General features: G+C 50.7%; 2 protein-coding genes across 10 annotated transcripts in view; one reads left to right on the forward strand and one right to left on the reverse strand.

Moving 5' to 3' along the window:
- EFTUD2 (elongation factor Tu GTP binding domain containing 2) overlaps positions 1-3,253 on the reverse strand; it is a 37,089-nt gene extending 33,836 nt beyond the window's left edge. Inside the window, exons 1-3 of one of the 2 annotated variants that reach the window (XM_044999447.1) lie at positions 3,101-3,253; positions 2,065-2,173; positions 156-321 (exon numbers count right to left, since the gene is read on the reverse strand). In XM_044999447.1, coding sequence (XP_044855382.1) covers positions 156-321; positions 2,065-2,169 — 271 coding nt within the window. In that variant the 5' untranslated portion in view covers positions 2,170-2,173; positions 3,101-3,253. Of the gene's footprint in view, positions 1-155; positions 322-2,064; positions 2,174-3,058 lie in introns of both variants that reach the window. The other variant, XM_044999445.1, reaches the window with a different exon arrangement.
- On the forward strand, positions 3,215-14,257 carry CCDC103 (coiled-coil domain containing 103). Of its 8 annotated transcripts, none has more exons than XM_044999453.1 (5): positions 5,511-5,649; positions 6,436-6,690; positions 7,408-8,010; positions 11,293-11,425; positions 13,177-14,257. In XM_044999453.1, exons 3-5 carry the CDS (start codon positions 8,003-8,005, stop codon positions 13,675-13,677), a joined length of 642 nt encoding a protein of 213 aa, XP_044855388.1. In that variant the 5' UTR covers positions 5,511-5,649; positions 6,436-6,690; positions 7,408-8,002; the 3' UTR covers positions 13,678-14,257. The 8 variants fall into 8 exon arrangements, 7 of the variants coding, with proteins under 7 accessions (XP_044855385.1, XP_044855383.1, XP_044855384.1 ...); XM_044999452.1 differs by having other exon boundaries at positions 5,515-5,649; positions 6,211-6,690; XM_044999451.1 differs by having other exon boundaries at positions 5,526-5,649; positions 6,155-6,690.
- Positions 14,258-17,693: the final 3,436 nt, after the last annotated feature.

The following is a 17,693-nucleotide window of genomic DNA, read 5'->3' on the forward strand; positions in this document are numbered from 1 at the left end:
GTTTTTTTGCTGTAGGATGGCCACCTTAAAATCTGCTATTGTGTGGCCAGGGAGGTTGAAGTGTTCTCCTACAGGTTTTTGTATATTGTTTTGTATTTTGTTTTAAGAAACCCTCCCTGATCACACCCACAATTTACTAATCTATCATTACTCACCAGTGAGAGGCTGGGTATCTTCCTCCTGCACTATGGTCTCTACCTCAGGTCCGTAAACCTCTTCAGCAGTCGGATAGTATTTCTTATCCTCATGCAGTACCACCTCCATTCCAGGATGATCTTCATCATGATCTCCTATATCATCGTCATCATCATCATCATCAAGCTGAAACCAAGAACAATACTTTGCTATTCTTTAGAGCACTATACAAACATTAAACTCCGTTGTATTATCATCCCTATTTTACAGTTAGGAAACTGGAGGCAGTGAGCAGGTAGGTGATTTGCTGATGGACACACTTCAAGTAGTTGACACAGCTGGAAAAGAATCTGGCCATCATACCTACCACTAGAATCTAGATCATATGCACGGCAGTGCAGGTCCCAGTCTTGCTGTATCAGGCACTGATCAAAGTCAGGTCCAGAAAAAGGTTCTGAGGGGCTCTCCCACTTTTCGGTTTGGAGGCCATTTTTCCACCTTGAATCCATTCCAGATAGCCACAATGAACAATAGGTCATCTTTAAAACAGATACCAATGCCACACACAAGTGATGCTTGCACAGCAAGCAATCGATACCAATACCCTTTATCAATGTGCACAACATACCCAAGGCTGGCAGTACAAGTAGTGAGACAGACTAGACTCCCTTCTGCATCAAAGCGTGGCTACCAAACCCTGTGCATTAAACCTAAAAACCCCACGTGTGAGAGTTATGATTTCACTAGTACCGTAATGATTATTTTGCATATGCATATAAATACTTGCACCATTAGGAGCTCTACTACTTGAAAGGAACAACCCAGTGATTAGTTCCAATTTCTTAGATCACTAAAGATCTACCAAAGAAAGTGAAAGAGCAATTTTCAACACCATTCCTAAACATATCAGTGGCTATTTCTGTTTTCATAAATATAAATACTACTCATATTCCTCTATTTCAAAAATGTTCTTACACTAAGGGCTAGTCTACACTTACGAGCCAGGTCGACGCGGTGAGTTCGACTTCTCGGAGTTCGAACTATCTAATCGGAGTATCTAATCTGGACGCGATAGTTCGAACTCCGGAAGCGCCGCGGTCGACTCCGGTACTCCACCACTGCAAAAGGCGGTGGCGGAGTCGACCTTGGAGCCGCGGACTTCGATTCCGCAGCGTCTGGACGGGTGAGTAGTTCGAACTAGGGTACTTTGAATTCAGCTACGCTATTCACGTAGCTGAATTTGCGTACCCTAGTTCGACCCCGCTTCTTAGTGTGGACCAGCCCTAAGATCATCATCATAACCTCTGAACATCTTCCAGTCATGTATTAAACACAATTAACATGTGTTGGTGTTAACATCTCTTAATGGGAGACACCAGAAAGTACGAGTAAAATAATGAGGGACTCGGTGTAAGGATCTTGCTTAAAACACAGGATATGGAGCTCCTATTTGAAAGCGTACAATAGCTGGGAAACTCACTTAAAATAGATAAAGTTTCTTATTTTTTTCACGCATTCAAGTGGAAGCTGAATTTCCTTGTCTTTTTCTGGCTATCAAGAGGGAAGCTTCTTATTAGATTTTTAATTTTTATTATGTTTTTAGAAATCTACTAAATCAGAATATTTAATAGTACATCAAAGTTTTCCTTGAAAACATTAAGTAAGTGTGCTGTGGTATGGGGTGTTTTTGTTCTGTTTTTTGAGAGAGAGAGATCATTTTCTGGGGATAGGAGACACTGAGACAGAAGGAATAGTTACTCTTCAGCTTGCACCAGAGATCTGTTGATAACTATAGTCAGGATTAAAATTCAAGAGAAACAGGTAAGAGTAGGAGGAGGAAAGCTTAAGACATGAATAACCTTCACTTCAGTATTATGTTATTTTAGTGAAAATACAAATTAAGATTTTTTTGCGCAAGTCTCACTGCACCTCATCAAGATCCTTGGCCTCTCTGCCCAGTTCATCATCATCATCATCAGAGTCGAGCTCTGGCCCGATGTAATTCCCAAACTCATCATACAGGTCTGTGTCCATGATGCTAAGTACCAAGAGAGACAAAGCCATGTGTAACTAGAATAATCGGGGCAATTGTTTTCCTGCACCATGGATGAAGCTGCATCCCTCCCCCATCCCTCCACCCTGTCATTTAAGTTTATTCATTGAACACATTTGATAACTGATTCCCTCCGCCAGCACCCAGTGCTCCTCATGTCCCTTTCCAGGCCCTCCCTTCACCAGCACCCACCCCACATCAACCCCTCTAGAGCCCCTGGTTAATCAGCAACCAGATCCCATCCTACACTGCACCCCTGCCACTCCCAGCACATAACCCCACATCATCCTCCCTAGAGTCCCCTCTGCCAGCACCTAGCATTGCTGGCACACATCCTCCCCATAGCCCCCATCACAGCACCTAGTGTGCCCCCAGATAACCCCTCTCTGCCAAGTCCCCCACATTACCCCTTCCATCAGACCCCAGCGCCCCAAAATCCTTCCGAGCCCCAATCACCAGCACCACCCACATTACCAGCCCCCAGCACATCCCCCCTCTAGAGCCCCTTCTGCCAGTCCCCCACATCACCTCGCCCAGAGGCCCCTGCTTCCCCCCACATCCCCCCAGCCAGTCCCCTGCATCCTCCCACATCCCCAACTTCCCCCAACGTCCCCCCACACCCCTCCAGCCAGTCCCCTGCATCCTCCCACATCCCCAACTTCCCCCAACGTCCCCCCACACCCCTCCAGCCAGTGCCCTGCATCCCCCAGTCCCGAGTGTCCCCCCCCAGCCAGTGCCCTGCACCCCCCTTCACATCACCTCGCCCAGAGCCCCCAGCGTCCCCCCCACACCAGCGTCCCATCAGCAGCACGCAGCCCCCCGCCCAAGAAGCCCCATGGCCCCAGCTCAGGCCAGGCCCGCGCGCCTCACCCAACGCTCGCGCTCCGCGCCTTCCGTCCCGGCAGCCGCTACCTGCGACAGTGCGACAGCAGCGCGAAAGGACCCGGGGGTGGCGGGGCGACTGCCTAATGGGCCGCCTCAAACCCCGTTGCGGCCAGCGCCGCGGCCGGGGCGGGGAGTTCGGAGATGTGAGCCCGGCTGGGTCCGCGGCCCCTGGGGCTGGGCCGTCTCGGCTGTGTAGCCGGTTCTGATCAGGCGTTTGGCAAAGACAGCCCTAGCCGGGGGCCTCGGCTCCGCGGCGCGGCCGTTGTTATGGAGACCGCAGGTGAGGCTGGGCGCGTGGCTGGCGGTTGGGGTCCGGGGGCGCAGCAGGGTCCCCGGGGGCTCGCTGGGCTCAGCCCCGTGGCGGCCTGGCCCGGGCCCTGACTCCCTCCCCCCGCAGGACTAGCCCAGGGGACCCGCCGCCCGTGGCGAAGCCGGGACGAGCCCCGCTGCGGCCACGGGGCGCTCGGGAAATCCCGTGGCTGGTGGCACCGTTGGGATCGTAGTGCCGGGTTAGTGGCTAGCGCAGGTGGGCGAACGGGCAATAGAAATTGTCTGGCGGGCCATGAATGCTCGGGGAATTGGGGCGGGAGGGGGTGCGGGCTCCGGGGTGGGGCTGGGGAAGGGGAGCTCAGGCTGCAGGAGGGGGGCTCTGGGCTGAGGCAGGGGGTGGGGGCTCTGGGGTGGGGCTGAGGATGAGGAGTTTGGGGTGCAGGAGGGGGCTCTGGGCTGAGGAAGGGGGTGGGGGCTCTGGGGTGGGGCTGGGGATAGGAGCTCAGGCTGCAGGAGGGGGGCTCTGGGCTGAGGCAGGGGGTGGGGGCTCTGGGGTGGGGCTGAGGATGAGGAGTTTGGGGTGCAGGAGGGGGCTCTGGGCTGAGGAAGGGGGTGGGGGCTCTGGGGTGGGGCTGAGGATGAGGAGCTTGGTTTGTAGGAGGGGGCTCTGGGCTGTGACTGAGGTTCAGAGAGCAGGAGGGGGATCAGGGCTGGGGTTGGGGCGTGGGGAGAGGCTCATGGGGTGCAGGCCCCAGCTGGCACTTACCTCAAGTGGCTCCCGGAAGCAGCGCCATGTCCCTTCTTGGACTCCTAAGTGGCGGCGCAGGCAGGTGGCTCTGTGTGCTGCCCTATCCGCAAGCGCCGCCCCTGCAGCTCCCGTTGGAGTGCCAGAGGGGGCCATTGGAGCGTATAGGAGCTAGAGGGGGTCATGCCGTGGCTTCCAGGAGCTGCGTGGAGTGGCCCCTGACCCTGCTCCCTGGCTGTAGCACCGGAGTGGGGAAAGCCCCAGATCCTGTTCCCCAGCGGGAGCTCGTGGCCGGCTTAAAACAGCTGGTGGGCTGGATCCAACCTGTGGGCTGCAGTTTGCCCACCCCTGGTCTAGAGCTCCCACCCCCCTGCTGGGACTACCCCAGCTATAGTTATTGTGTGGGAAGCCTACACAAAGGTGGTGTCCTAAGGCACTAGGATGTTAATGTTCCCTTTAGAAGATGTGCTAACTGTTTAGTTTAAGTAATCTGTTTGATCTGTGAGCTGTGACACTGAGTACCTCCACCCACCCGCCCCCGAGGAAGAGCTCTGTGTCCCTCTAGCTTCTGTTGGTGAAAGAGACAAGCTTTTGAGCTACCCAGAGCTTTTCTTCAGCTTTAAAAATAAAACACAGGGTGCCACATCCTTATGCACTTTGCAAAGTACCTTGCTCCAGGAGTATTGCCAATGAAATAAATGGGAAGATTTGCAGGGTAACATGCTACTCAGCACGAGGAAGCGTGCCTGACTGGCACATAGTGTTTTTATTTTCAGTGTCTGTATCTGACCCTGAATATTGTTAAGAGTATGTGTGAACTGTAAATTGTTTATACTCTGGCAACATGACACGTGACTTTTTTTTTTAACCCTTAGGATTCATTAACTGTAACATAGTCTGTAATTTTAGCAAAGTTTATATCCTGGCAGCCTTAAGTTAAGTTAATGAGGGGGTCTGATGATAAAGTGATATACAATGACACCTGTTTTCAGTGACTAACTGGGAGTCCAGAATAAAAACATTTGTGTAATGAAATTGAACTGGAAAATGTGGGCATACTTCAGGGGTGCTGGAACAATTTGTATAGTGGGGGTGCTGAGACCCATTGATCCAAACTGTAAACCCTGTATATAATGGAAACCACTTCAAGTCAGGGGGTGCTGCAGCACCTCCCACACACCCCCTTAGTTCCAGCACCTATGGCATAGTTTGAAGTGATTATTTAAGACAGGAGTTTGCCTGGCTAAGGTGGGATCATTAACTCATGACACCCTGTATTATTAGTTACTTATAGTGAGTCTAGCAAGAGCTCTAGTGATGAAATGGATGGGTGGGAGAGTGAGGAGTATTTTCTTGTATGATGCTCATGCACCTAAAGTCACTCTCATGGTTATATGTGTTGCTCTTAGGTTTTTGAAATGGAGGAAACTGGAGCAATAGATTTTTGTGCTTTAGAGAGAGAACTGCAGGCTGCAGTTGCGGCTGATGAAAAGTATCAAAGAGAAAACGATGCCAAGTTCCGAGCCATTCATCAGAAGGTGGCATCCTATGAAGAATTCAGGTTTGCGGGATTTTGTCTTCTGTGGCGAGTCACAGAACTGGGAATATAACAATCAAATGTTTCTTTCATCAGGATGAAAGTTTCATATTAGTCATTCAGAGAAATGTAGGACTGGACGGTACCTTGATAGGTCATCTAGTACAGTAGTCCCCTGTGCTGAGGCAGGAGTTAATATTATCTAGATGATCTCTGACAGGTGTTTGTCTAACCTGTTCTTAAAAACCTCCAATGACAGAGATTCCACAACCTCCCTACGGAATTTGTTCCAGTGCCTAACTACCTGTACACATAGGCAGTTTTTCCTAATGTCTACTCTTCTCCCTTCCTGCAATATAAGACCATTACTTTTTGTCCTGTCCACAGTGGTTGAGAATGATTTATCCTCTTTAAACCAATCTCCTCTTTAAAACAATCTTTTACATATTTGAAGACTGTTATCATGTCCCCCATCAGTCTTCTCTTTTCCAGACTAAACACACCCAATTTTTTCTATCTTTCCCTGTAGGCCATGTTTTCATGACTTTTAATCGTTTTTGTTCCTCTCCTCTGGACTTTCTCCAGTTTCTCAACATCTTTCCTAAAGTGCAGTGCCCAGAACTGGACACAATACTCCAGTTGAAAACATCGATATCTATGAGCAGATCGCTCAGGGCTTGGTGGAGAAGGGCTAAAAGAGGGACCCTCAGCAGTGCCACATGAAAGCCAAGGAGGTGTGGCAGGCTACCAGAAAGCAAGGGAGGCTAATAGTCACTCTGGTGCAGAGCCACAGACATGCCATTCTTACAGAGAGCTGCATGGCATTCTCGGCGGAAACCCCCACCCCCAAGAGCTGTATGGATACTTTGGAGGAGTCAGAGTTACTGGCCCCCGGAGTGAACAGTGAGGAGGAGGTGATGGAGGAGGAGGAGGAGGAGTATGGGGGACAGATGATTGGGGGAGCCAGTCATGCAGCGAGCCAGGACCTCTTTTTGACTCCAGAGCAGTCGAGCCAGTCCCTCCAGACCAGCACAGGCGAGCCTGAGGCAGGGGAAGGAACCTCTGGTAAGTATGCAGTTTGCTTTGATATTACAGGGACACATCTGTTCATTTTATGCTTTTTTAATCATGTTGGAAGAGGTAGTGAAATAACCAATAGAGGCAGAGTTGCTGTCTGCTTCTCATTCCCCTCTACAGTTAGGCAGAGGGGGCCCTGCAGAACAGTTTGTTTATGTGCACCGGGATGTCCCGTGAATCTTTCATGGAGATCTCGAGGAAACCCTCCTTGAGGTAGTTTGCAATCCTCTGCCAGAGGTGTCTGAGGAGGGCTGCCCTATTTCTTCTGCCACGGTAGGACACTTTGCCACACCACTCAGTAGTTACTTCACCAGCCACCATTGCGGCATACAGACTCGCAGTATGCTGACCTGGTCTGCAGCCAGATGCGTACAGGACCTGTTCCCTTTCAGCCTCCATTACCCTCAGGAGTGAGAGATCAGCTAAAATAACCACCACCTGTGGAAAATGGTGCCAGTATTCAGTTCAGTTGCCATATCCGCATATATTCATGCTTGTGAGCTATCCCCCCTCCTTATTGTCCCAAATTGCCCCTGTACTCACCGTGGATGGGACTGCTGCTGTGCTCTATGAATCCCAAGGAGAAGTGAGAATGTAGTGCTTGTAACTTGTGTGGATCAAGGGGAGTGAATTCAGTATACCAAGTTTCCATTTATCTTGGGAATACACTCACAATAGCACCTCTGTGCATTGTATTTTTTGCAGCTGGAAATGTGGCCTTGAGGGTGTTTTCGTCCACACCAGTGGAGCGACTCAGCTGGATAAGGAGGAGAAGGAAGAGGACGTGGGATGACATGTTCTAAGAGATCCTGAAAGCCTCTGGTATTTTGGATACCGAGCACAGGGCTTGGAGAATCGCCCTTGCAGACACAATGGACAGGGATAGAGTGGAGAGGAGAAAAGCACAGGAAAAGGAGTGAGATGTGCAGCAAGAGATGCTAGCGCTTCTCAAGCGGCACATTGACATGCTGGAGACTCCTGTTGACCTTCAGATTCAACAATCCCATGCTCACCTCCTTCTGCAGCCCATCAAGAACTGCATTCCGGGACCTCCCTAATCACCCCCCTGCATTCCACATGGCCTCTGGGGCTGCTACACAACCCCACCACTCCACCCAAGGGGAGAATATAGGCAATCACAGCTGCACATACACTGACCTGTGAGAGACACAGTTGGTGTATGTGTTTGTGAAATGGAAATGACTGTTCTTTCCCCTTCAAAAGTTCTTTTCCCTGTATTTTGAAAGTTTCATTCACTTATAAATAGGTCTGTTTGCATGAGTTCGAAATAAGTCTATTTATGGAAACGTAAGTCATCCTTATTAGTTCACCACATATGCTGGCTGGGGCTGACATCATTCATAGATAATAGCAATAGGTGCATTTGCAATGTTGTATTACTACACACACAGCACTTATTACAAGATTCATATCGGTGTAAACAAACAATGCCAGGCAGAGTACACTACAGCAACACCCATCACTGTGGTTCACTATTATAATGGTCTTTCAAAGCCTCCCTGGGCTGTATAGCTCCCTGTGAAGCTCTTTTAATAGCCCTGGTATCTGGCTGTTCAAAATCAGCAGACAGCCATTCCACCTCCATCCTCCACCCCAGCAGAAACTTCCCCCCTTTGCTTCACAGATATTATGAAATAGTAGAAGCCGCAAAGAATCCTGTGGCACCTTATAGACTAACAGACGTTATGCAGCATGAGCTTTCGTGGGTGAATACCCACTTCTTCGGATGCAAGTATTCACCCACGAAAGCTCATGTTGCATAACGTCTGTTAGTCTATAAGGTGCCACGGGATTCTTTGCTGCTTCTACAGAACCAGACTAACAGGGCTACCCCTCTGATACTATGAAATAGTAGGCAGCTATAACCATTGGGATATTATTTTTCACTGAGGTCTAATCTTGTGAGTAGACCGCGCCAGCAGCTTTTCAACCAGCCAAAGGCATATTCCCTAACTGCGGTGGAGTAATAGATGGAACGTATATCCCAATTTTGGCCCCAGCCCATCTTGTGACAGATTACATGAACCAGAAGGGCTACTTCTCCATGGTCTTGCAGGTGCTGGCTCACTGGGGCTGTTTCACTGACATCAATGTGGGGTGGTTAGGAAAGGTGCATGATGCGCGCATCTTTAGGAACACTGGACTGTATAGAAAGCTGCATGCTGGGACTTTCCAGACCAGAAGATGCAACTGGGGGATGTGGAAATGCCCATGGGGATCTTGGGACACCCCGCCTGCCCCTTGCTCCCATGGCTCATGAAGCCTTACACTGGGAACCTAGACAGCAGCAAGGAGTGCTTCAACAATAAGTTCAGCAGGTGCCGAATGATCGTTGAATGTGCCTTTGGCTGATTAAAAGGTTGCTGGTGCTGCTTTTTTGTCAGGTTGGACCTCAGTGAGGAAGATATTCCGATAGTTGTTGCAGCCTGTTTTGTTCTACATAACGTTTGCAAAGCGAGGAGGGGAAAGTTTCCACAGGGGTGGAGCACTGAAGTAGATTGGCTGGCTGCTGATTTGAGCAGCCAGATACTAGGGTAATAAGAGGGGCACAGCAGGCGGAGTATTCAAATTAGGGAGGCTTTGAAGGAGCATTTTGACTATTATTCCCAGTAATGTGTCTTTAAGTGATGAATTCAGCCAGGCAATGTTTACTTGCTGCCTTGAATGACCCCTGTAGTGCTTGCTTTCTGAGCGTTAATTGCACTAGATATCAAAGTTCCTACGGCTGGAGCGACACTGTGACTGCACAGCCTCCTCTACCCACAGACCCAACAGCTCTGGTTTATTCCATGCGGGAGCGCGTCTACTATGGAAAGGCGGCATGGTCAGCTGGGAAGATGCTGTGTGAACTGTCCAAGCCGAGCAAATAGGAAGAGGAATATTAAAAATGCCCAGGTCTTTAAACGTGAGAGAGGTGCATACCTGTGTACCTTCAGGGCAGCGAGGTTCAAACTGCTGACCAGAGTAGTCATGGTGAGCGTTGTTAGACAGCTCCTGGAGGCCAATTAGGACAACACAAGAAAGCACAGGATCTACACTGACGCTGTGTCACTCTAACTATGTTGCAAAAAGCCCAATGCCTCTTGTCGAGATGGTTTTATTATGTCAGCGTAGCAGGGGAGTTGTATCGGCAGGAGGAACATTGCAGTGTGTACACCTCCACTGTTTTGTTGACAAAAGCTGACTTTTGTTGACAAAACTGTGGAGTGTAGACAAGGCCCTATACACGCAATAAGGGCTCAAGCTTGGTGCTTTCTCTAAATCCATGTCTGCACTACAAAATGAAGTGGACCTAACATGTCAGCATACAGCTACCACAGTAATTACATAGCTTGTGCCTGTCTACACTTTGCTTGTATTGGCAGTGTGCATCCTCACCAGGAGCTCTTGTATCGATTGTATGGTCAGTGTGGGACAGCGTTTCACAGCCAGTAACAGTCGACATACTGCATTGACCTAACTACATCGACCTTGACTCTGCGCCACTCGTCGAGGTGGAGTTATTAAGTCGGTGGACCTGGGCAGTTACATCAGTGGGAATGAAATTTAAGTGTAGACACTTCCATATGTGGAAGTAGAAAGAACTGACAGGGATTTGTAGGGGATCTTAATGCATGACAGTCTGTTAGCCAGAGTCAGACTAGCTGTTAGCCAGAGTTAGGCCAGCTGTAACCCTAATGACGCGAGATTTGTAGAAGCGAGGATTTGTAGAGGCGAGTAGGAAAGAACTGTGTGACAAGTTGCGACCTTGCATTGATAGCAAAATATGTAGACTGGCGACTTCTAGAAGTGAGAAAAATAAGATAGACCATCCTACTATGTATAAACAAAATGCAGCTGTTGCTTATTATTGTCTGTAACAAAGGTATAAATGCTGCTGTAATTGTTTACCTGTTGAGAGACCTGTCTAGGAAGGGGAGACCCCATGTCCCAGTGCACTCTCTCCCTGCTGTAGCTGCTAAACAGAATAAGGTATCTGACTCTGCTGCACCCAAACAAAAAGTGAGAACTAAGGTTTTTCTCCGACACATAGTTAGGTTGATGTAAGCTGCCTTGCATTGACCTAATTCTAGTGTAGACCAGACCTTAGAGATGGTCCAGTGAGGATACAAAGATCCGTATGGATGAGTAATAGCTTCCTTTCCAAAGGCTTAAGTACCACTTGGAAACCTCATTTCACAGACCAGTCTGCAGGTCTCTGACACACACACACACACACACTTTCTCTCTCTCTTTCTCTCATTAGGAGCTATCAGTTAGGGACAGAGGTCCAGACTCTCTGTCACAGTGCCTTTCGCCCTTTTTCATTCTGGGATGAGATCAGACTTGAAGTGGAATCAGGTCTTTTGCATGTTAGTCAGTGTAGTAGTGAGCGGTAACTGGGAACATGTGATCTGGCCATGAGATTTTGTGATCTTGATTGGAACCCAGATCTTTTACATAGAACTTTGCACCACAAACTCAGTGACTGTGCCAGCCTAACAGAGAGGAATCAAACTGGAAATGGTACTAATTTCAAGAGAGCATTTGCTCTTGCTGGGTTTACCACTCCCTTTATATTTCCTGCAGGGATATTGTGCTGGCATCACACCTGAAACCTCTAGAGAAAAAGGACAAAATGGGAAAAAAGAAAAACCTTCTGTGGAATTCCTATGCTACCCAAGCTAACGGCAAGCCGGACAGAGAGATGGAGCTAGCCCAGGTGAGGAGGAAAACTCCATCAGTAAGGGTTTGTCTACACAAAGGGCTTGTCGACACTTAAGTTAATTCGGACTAAGGGCGGGGGTGAATTTTAAGGCACAATAGTTTTAGCACAGTGCGTCTCAAACTTTTTTACTGGCGACCTCTTTCACATAAGAAATCTCTGAGTGTGACCCCCCCCCAATAAATTAAACACCCTTTTTAATATATTTAACACCATTATAAATGCTGGAGGCAAGCACGGTTTGGGGTGGAGGTTGACAGCTTGCGACCCCCCCATGTAATGACCTCACAACCCCGAGAGGTCCTGACCCCCAGTTTGAAAACCCCTGCTTTAGCACAACGTGTAGACAAGCAGTGAAAGAAATCTCCAGAATCCTCACAATAGATCAGACCAAATGTCCATCTAGTCCTACATCTTGTCTCTGACAATGGCCAGGACCAGCTGCATTAGAGGAAAGTGCAAAGCACCCCCTAGGGAACACTCTATATAATAATATTCCAGGATTCACTCTGGGTGTCACTCTGACATGTAGAATGTCTTCTGAGTCTGTGTGAAATGATGGAAACAGCCACAAGCACGGGTCAAAGCTCTTTTTGTTTAGAACAGGGGCGGCAACCTCTGGCCCGCGGCTCGCCAGCGGGCCAGGCCAGTTTGTTTACCTGCCACGTCAGCAGGTTCGGCCGATCATGGCTCCCACTGGCTTCACCGTCCTAGGCCAGTGGGAGTGGCGGGAAGCCACGGCCAGCACATCCCTCACCTGCGCCGCTTCCTGCAGCCCCCATTGGCCTGGGACGGCAAACCGCGGCCAGTGGGAGCTGCGATCAGCCAAAATGCTGATGCGCCAGGTAAACAAACTGGCCCAGCCTGCCAGGGTGCTTATCCTGGCGAGCCATGTGCCAGAAGTTGCCAACCCCTGGTTTAGAATATCAGCTTGCCCAGTCATCACTGGGATTGCAGGTCTGTTACTGTCCAGTTTTTTAGTTCTTTGCCATTCTGATATGAATTACACTCATGTGAGAGCAAGGCATGCATCTGTCTATGCCATGCCAAGAGTTCTAGCTATTGTGATATCAGAGCTAACTCAACCAATCAGTACCCTTATGCTACATGTAATTTGCATACAATAGTTTCATTGGTTGTAATGAGTCAGTGATATAAGGGAGACTGCACAGATGGTGAATTACTTGGACCAGTTGCCACAGTTCTTCAAAGGTTGAAGTGCCACGCACACAACTTTACATAAACTCCCCCAGCATCCACACAACAACCCCAAACACACAGCACCACACTCACCACAGGAAACAACCCCTCATTTGTATCACACATCTCCCAGCACTCCCCCAGACAGTAGTTCAACACAAATCTCCCTGCACCACAAATACAAATCAACACAAATTCCCAGCACATCTACTCCAGACACAACACCACAACCAGCACACACAATAACCCCGAACACGCACAGCCTCTCATCACAGCCCATACCTCTCATTCACCTGCTGCACAAATCAAAAAAAATATCTACCAGCACAACACACACCCTCACCCACTCTCACTCATATTTACCATAAAACCATAAACTAGAGTGGCAAAGCCATTTTGACTTTACGAATTAAACACTGATAGCACAGCCTTTCAGTTACTAGTTATGGAATGACCTGTCCAGAGGGGACTTCTGCTCCCAACACCCACCAGCTGGTGGGATTCTGCACCTGTTTTATGTAACTGTTATTGATCATCTTTTCATCCAGGGATGGGATGGACTCCCTGAAACGTCTGCAGACTTTTACAGATATTGGCGCAGATGCTTGAAAAGTGGACAGGAAAAATACCAGTTCCTGTTTCAGCTCGGCGGCAAGGGCCTGGGCAGAATCTTTCAAGCTGATGTTGGCTTTGGTCTCCTGGGTGAATTTCTTGTGGTGCTGGCCGAGCATGCCTGTAGGGAAGACACAGGAGCTGTCCTTCAGATATTACAGAGCCTTTCTGGGACCAAGCGCTTTGGACTAAACGTGGCTCTCCTGAGCCAGGTGGAGAAGGATAGCTGCAGGGACTTGTTTGGGAAACTGCAGAGCATGGGCAGGAATTGTGGTGCTGATGGCCTTCCTGAGGGCACAGCTGAAGCAGGTACAGCTGCTTTGCAGGAAGAAGAGAACGAGGCTGAGAGAGAAACCCATCTGAGGGGGGCTGGCCAGCGAAAGGAGGCAGACGACAGACTAATTAAAGAGCTGGTGAAATGTTACCTTGTTAGCTGAAGGAGCACAGGCTCTCCCTACAGCTCACACTCCACCAGGGTTACTAGGAGCTGAGGGCCAGGAGGGACCCTTCCTGTACTGCTCTGTCATCAAAGATGGAGGGACAGTGAGAGCCCCTTTTCTACAGAAAGTTGGTGATTGAGTTTTACTTTGTACCTGCTTCACCTGCCTCAGAAGAATGGCCTGGTACAAATACATATTAGTCGCCAAAAGGATTATACTGGGGGACACAGTCACACAGGAGACAACACTTGCTGTGAATCAGTAGTACAGTTTTGAATATAGTGTTTGGGGATGGGAAAAATCACTTTAGTATTAGTGGGAGAAGATTAATTCCCCTCTTCTCTTTTCTCTGGCTACCTGTTCTTGGTCAACACGGGATTTTAGAAACATAAGCAGCTGTATTATAATAGTTGAACCCATTCCTCATTGGGCTGTTACCTGTTTATGTGTACAGCCATGTCTGGGACTGATCTGACCCCCTCCTTAAACAGAATCTGGGATAAATACATGGAATGTACATTGCTAATTGCCGCAGTCATACTCCTGGGGGCATGCTGTGCCAAAAAATTAAAAATTCTGCACCAAAAATTAAAAATTCTGCAAATTTTTATTTGTCAAATAAACGTGGAGGATCCAGTGTAGCGTTGGGGAGCACAGGCGATTGGCTGCACAGAGGTGGGAGGTCACTCTGTAGCTCCCCCTGGGACATGGACTCAGCGTTGAGGCTGCACCCAACCCTGACACAGCACAAGGACTGGGCCTGCCCCAGAAACACCCCAGGACCCTGCCTCTCTGTGCCAGGTGCACCAGGCATGGGCCGGCAGGCTCAGCCCAGCAGGATCCGAGTGTGGAAGGGCTCAGTGTGGGGGGATCCAGATGTGCATTGAGAGGGTTCTGTATGGGGCAGTCTGGGTGCAGGCAGCTTAGTGGGGTATCTAGCTGCGGGGTGGATCTGAAGGCACAGGGGTTTGTTGGGGGTTCTGGGTGCAATGGTAATGGGACTCTGCAGGGGGGTCCAGGTGAAGGTGGTTGGGGCTCAGCAGGGGGGGTGGTGTCTGGGTGTGTGTGTGGGGAATAAAGCTTAGCAGGGGGGTCTGGTTGGGGGAGTGGGGCTTGGGGGAGTGGGGATCCAGGTGTAGGTGACTCATTGGGGTGGTTCAGGGGGCTTGGGGCTCGGCAGGTGGGGTTCTGGGGGTGTGTGACGGTGTGGGACTACCTCTGAGCCCGTTTTCCCTGGCAGCTTGGGACTTGGGTGCGTGTGGGGTCGGGGCTCAACCCTCCCTGGGGCTGAGGGGAGCCACACCGGCCCGCCACACGTACTCAGGTCAGGCCCCTTGCTTCGGGGCAGCGGCGATAATACCGAATCAGTTCGGGCTCAGGCTTTCAGCTGCAGGGCTGAGCAACAAAGAGTCAGTGGAGCTCAGGCCCTCTGATGCAGGGGCTGAGCAACAACACAAAGTTCAGTACATAGGCCCAGGCCCTTACGCCTGAGCGTTGAGGTGAGGGGGAGACTGCCACCCATGAGAGGGGTGGCAGGGGGGACACAGGCCCACCCACTCCACTGCGTCCCAGCCCGGGGCCCTAGCAGCGGCGTGGATCCGCTGCTGAGTCAGTGGGGATCCTGGCCGCAACACACTGACATAGGCTCAGGTATGTCTGCAGCCTGACTGGGGTCGGCTACCCCCGGGCCACTTCCAAACTCCCCCTCATTGGATACCTGTCTTCCATCGGCATCGTCCGGTGGGTCCCAGGCCATGGGTTCCTCAGGATACCGGGCGTCGGGAAGTTCAGGCCACTCCTCCGGAGGTCGGACGTGGGGAAGCTCAGGCGGCTCCTCTGGGTGATGGGCTTGGGGCAGGCCGGGTCAGTGCTCCTCCGGGTATCGAGCATGGGGCAGATCAGGCCAGTGCTCCTCCGGGTATCAAGCTCGGGCACCAGCGTCTGCCCTCTCTGGCAGGCTGTTCCCAACTGAATGCTGAGGCCGGGCTTTTATACTTCCTGCCCCGCCCCTTGACTTCCGGAGGGCGGGGACAGGCGGTGGTGGCTCTGCCCACTGCGGCGCCTGTTCTGGCTTGTTCCCGCCAGGCGCGGCAGGGAGGGAGGCCTCCTCGCTACAGCCAGACACACTAGCCTGCTGCAAACATAGACCCAGATCTGAACCACATCCCCCACAAGCTGCAGGCTTAACTGAAAACAGCTTAAGGAATGGTCCTGTCTCCAGCACCCAGATACCCAGCTCCCAATGGGGTCCAAACCCCAAATAAATCCATTTTACTCTGTATAAAGCTTATACAGGGTAAACTCCTCAATTGTTTGCCCTCTATAACACTGATAGATATGCACAGCTGTTTGCTCCCCCAGGTATTAATTACTTGCTCTGGGTTAATTAATAAGCAAAAAGTGATTTTATTAAATATAAAAAGTAGGATTGAAGTGGTTCCAAGTAATAACAGACAGAACAAAGTAAATTACCAAGCAAAATAAAACAGCGCCGTAACAAGGGCGAGGCGAGTGAGGCACCTGCCTCGGGCGTGCAAAGCGGAGGGGCGCAGCTCTACCGCGATCGGCAGCGCTTCGGCGGCAGCTCTAACATCACAGGGGCTGAGGTTCGGTGTAGGGATGGGGGGAGTCTGGGTATGAGAGGGTCTGGATGCACAGGGGTGGGGTGGATGGGGGAGCAGATCCCCATACAGTGATCCCTCCCCCTGCAGCTGAGGAGCGATGGGTGCAGGAAGCGGGAGGTTGCAGGAAGGGGAGTTTGCAGAACTTCCTAAAGCTGGGGTAGAAATCGGGGGGTGGGTCTGATCTGGCCCTGGATGCTGAGCAGGGGAAGAGGAAGTCCCGTTCTAACCAGACCAGCTGGAGCTAGGAGCTGAGCCCTGTGCAGGGTTGGAGCCACCACCAGGTCTTCCCGAGTCTCACTCTATATGCTAACGGCACATTGGACTGCATTAGTAGGAGCATTGCCAGCAGATTGAGGGAAGTGATTATTTCCCTCTATTGGGCACATCAGGAGTATTGCGTCCAGTTTTGGGCCCCCCCACTAAGAAGGATGTGGACAAATTGGAGAGAGTCCAGCGGAGGGTAGCACAAATGATTAGAGGGCTGGAGAACATGACTTATGAGGAGATGCTGAGGGAACAGTGTGGGAGGTTTAGGTTGGATATTAGAAAAAACTTTTTCACTAGGAGGGTGGTGAAGCACTGGAATGGGTTACCTAGGGAGGTGGTGGAATCTCCTTCCTTAGAGGTTTTTAAGGCTCAGCTTGACAAAGCCCTGGCTGGGATGATTTAGTTGGGGATTGGTCCTGCTTGGAGCAGGGGTTTGACTAGATACCTCCTGAGGTCCCTTCCAACCCTGATAGTCTATGATTCTGTGAATCGGGGCAGTGTTCCAAAGAGCTCAGCTCAGCTCCCCTTTAGTTGCCAAGATAAATGGTTGGACTTTCATAAGAGCCCAGCACACTGTGGCGCATGTTGGCTGCTGAGCCCTTGAAAAGCTGGCCCCTTGTGCCTCAGTTTCCCACCTGTACAATGGGGATAATAGTATGGTGCTTAACCACCTTTGTGCAGGGCTTTGAGACCCTTGGCTAGAAAAAATAAAGCCTTGTTGACATTACCACTGACAGGGCTGGATTTACCTTTTGTGGGCCCAACACTAAACATATTTGTGGGGCCCCGTGGGGGCAATGGAGTGTGGTGCAGGGAGGTTGGTCCCCAGAGCAAGGGGCTGGCCGGTGGCAATGGGGCATGGCATGGCGGGGACGGCCCCGCTCTGCTCAGCCCCACACTTTCCCCTCTCCTCCCAACTGTCTGAGACTGGCCAGGCTTCTGCCCTAATCCTAGGCAGCTCAGCTTCGAGGAGACAGGTGGGGCCCCACAGGTGGTGGGAAGCAGAGATTGCCCGGAGCTGGAGGTGTGCTGGGGTCTGGCCAGGGGGCAGAGAGGAGCTGGTGGGTGGGGCCAGCCGGCCGAGAGGAGCAAATGGGTGGGGGAGTCAGCGGGCTGGTGGAT

This window comes from Mauremys mutica, chromosome 25 (assembly GCF_020497125.1).
Source record: "Mauremys mutica isolate MM-2020 ecotype Southern chromosome 25, ASM2049712v1, whole genome shotgun sequence".
Lineage (NCBI taxonomy): Eukaryota > Metazoa > Chordata > Testudines > Geoemydidae > Mauremys > Mauremys mutica.

Coding starts and splice junctions, on each gene's coding strand:
- CCDC103 (XM_044999450.1), top strand. CDS start 5,507: ATGGAGGAAACTGGAGCAATAGATTTTTGTGCTTTAGAGAGAGAACTG. Junction 5,650..11,292: donor GCATCCTATGAAGAATTCAG/GTTTGCGGGATT, acceptor TATTTCCTGCAG/GGATATTGTGCTGGCATCAC. Junction 11,426..13,176: donor GAGAGATGGAGCTAGCCCAG/GTGAGGAGGAAA, acceptor CTTTTCATCCAG/GGATGGGATGGACTCCCTGA.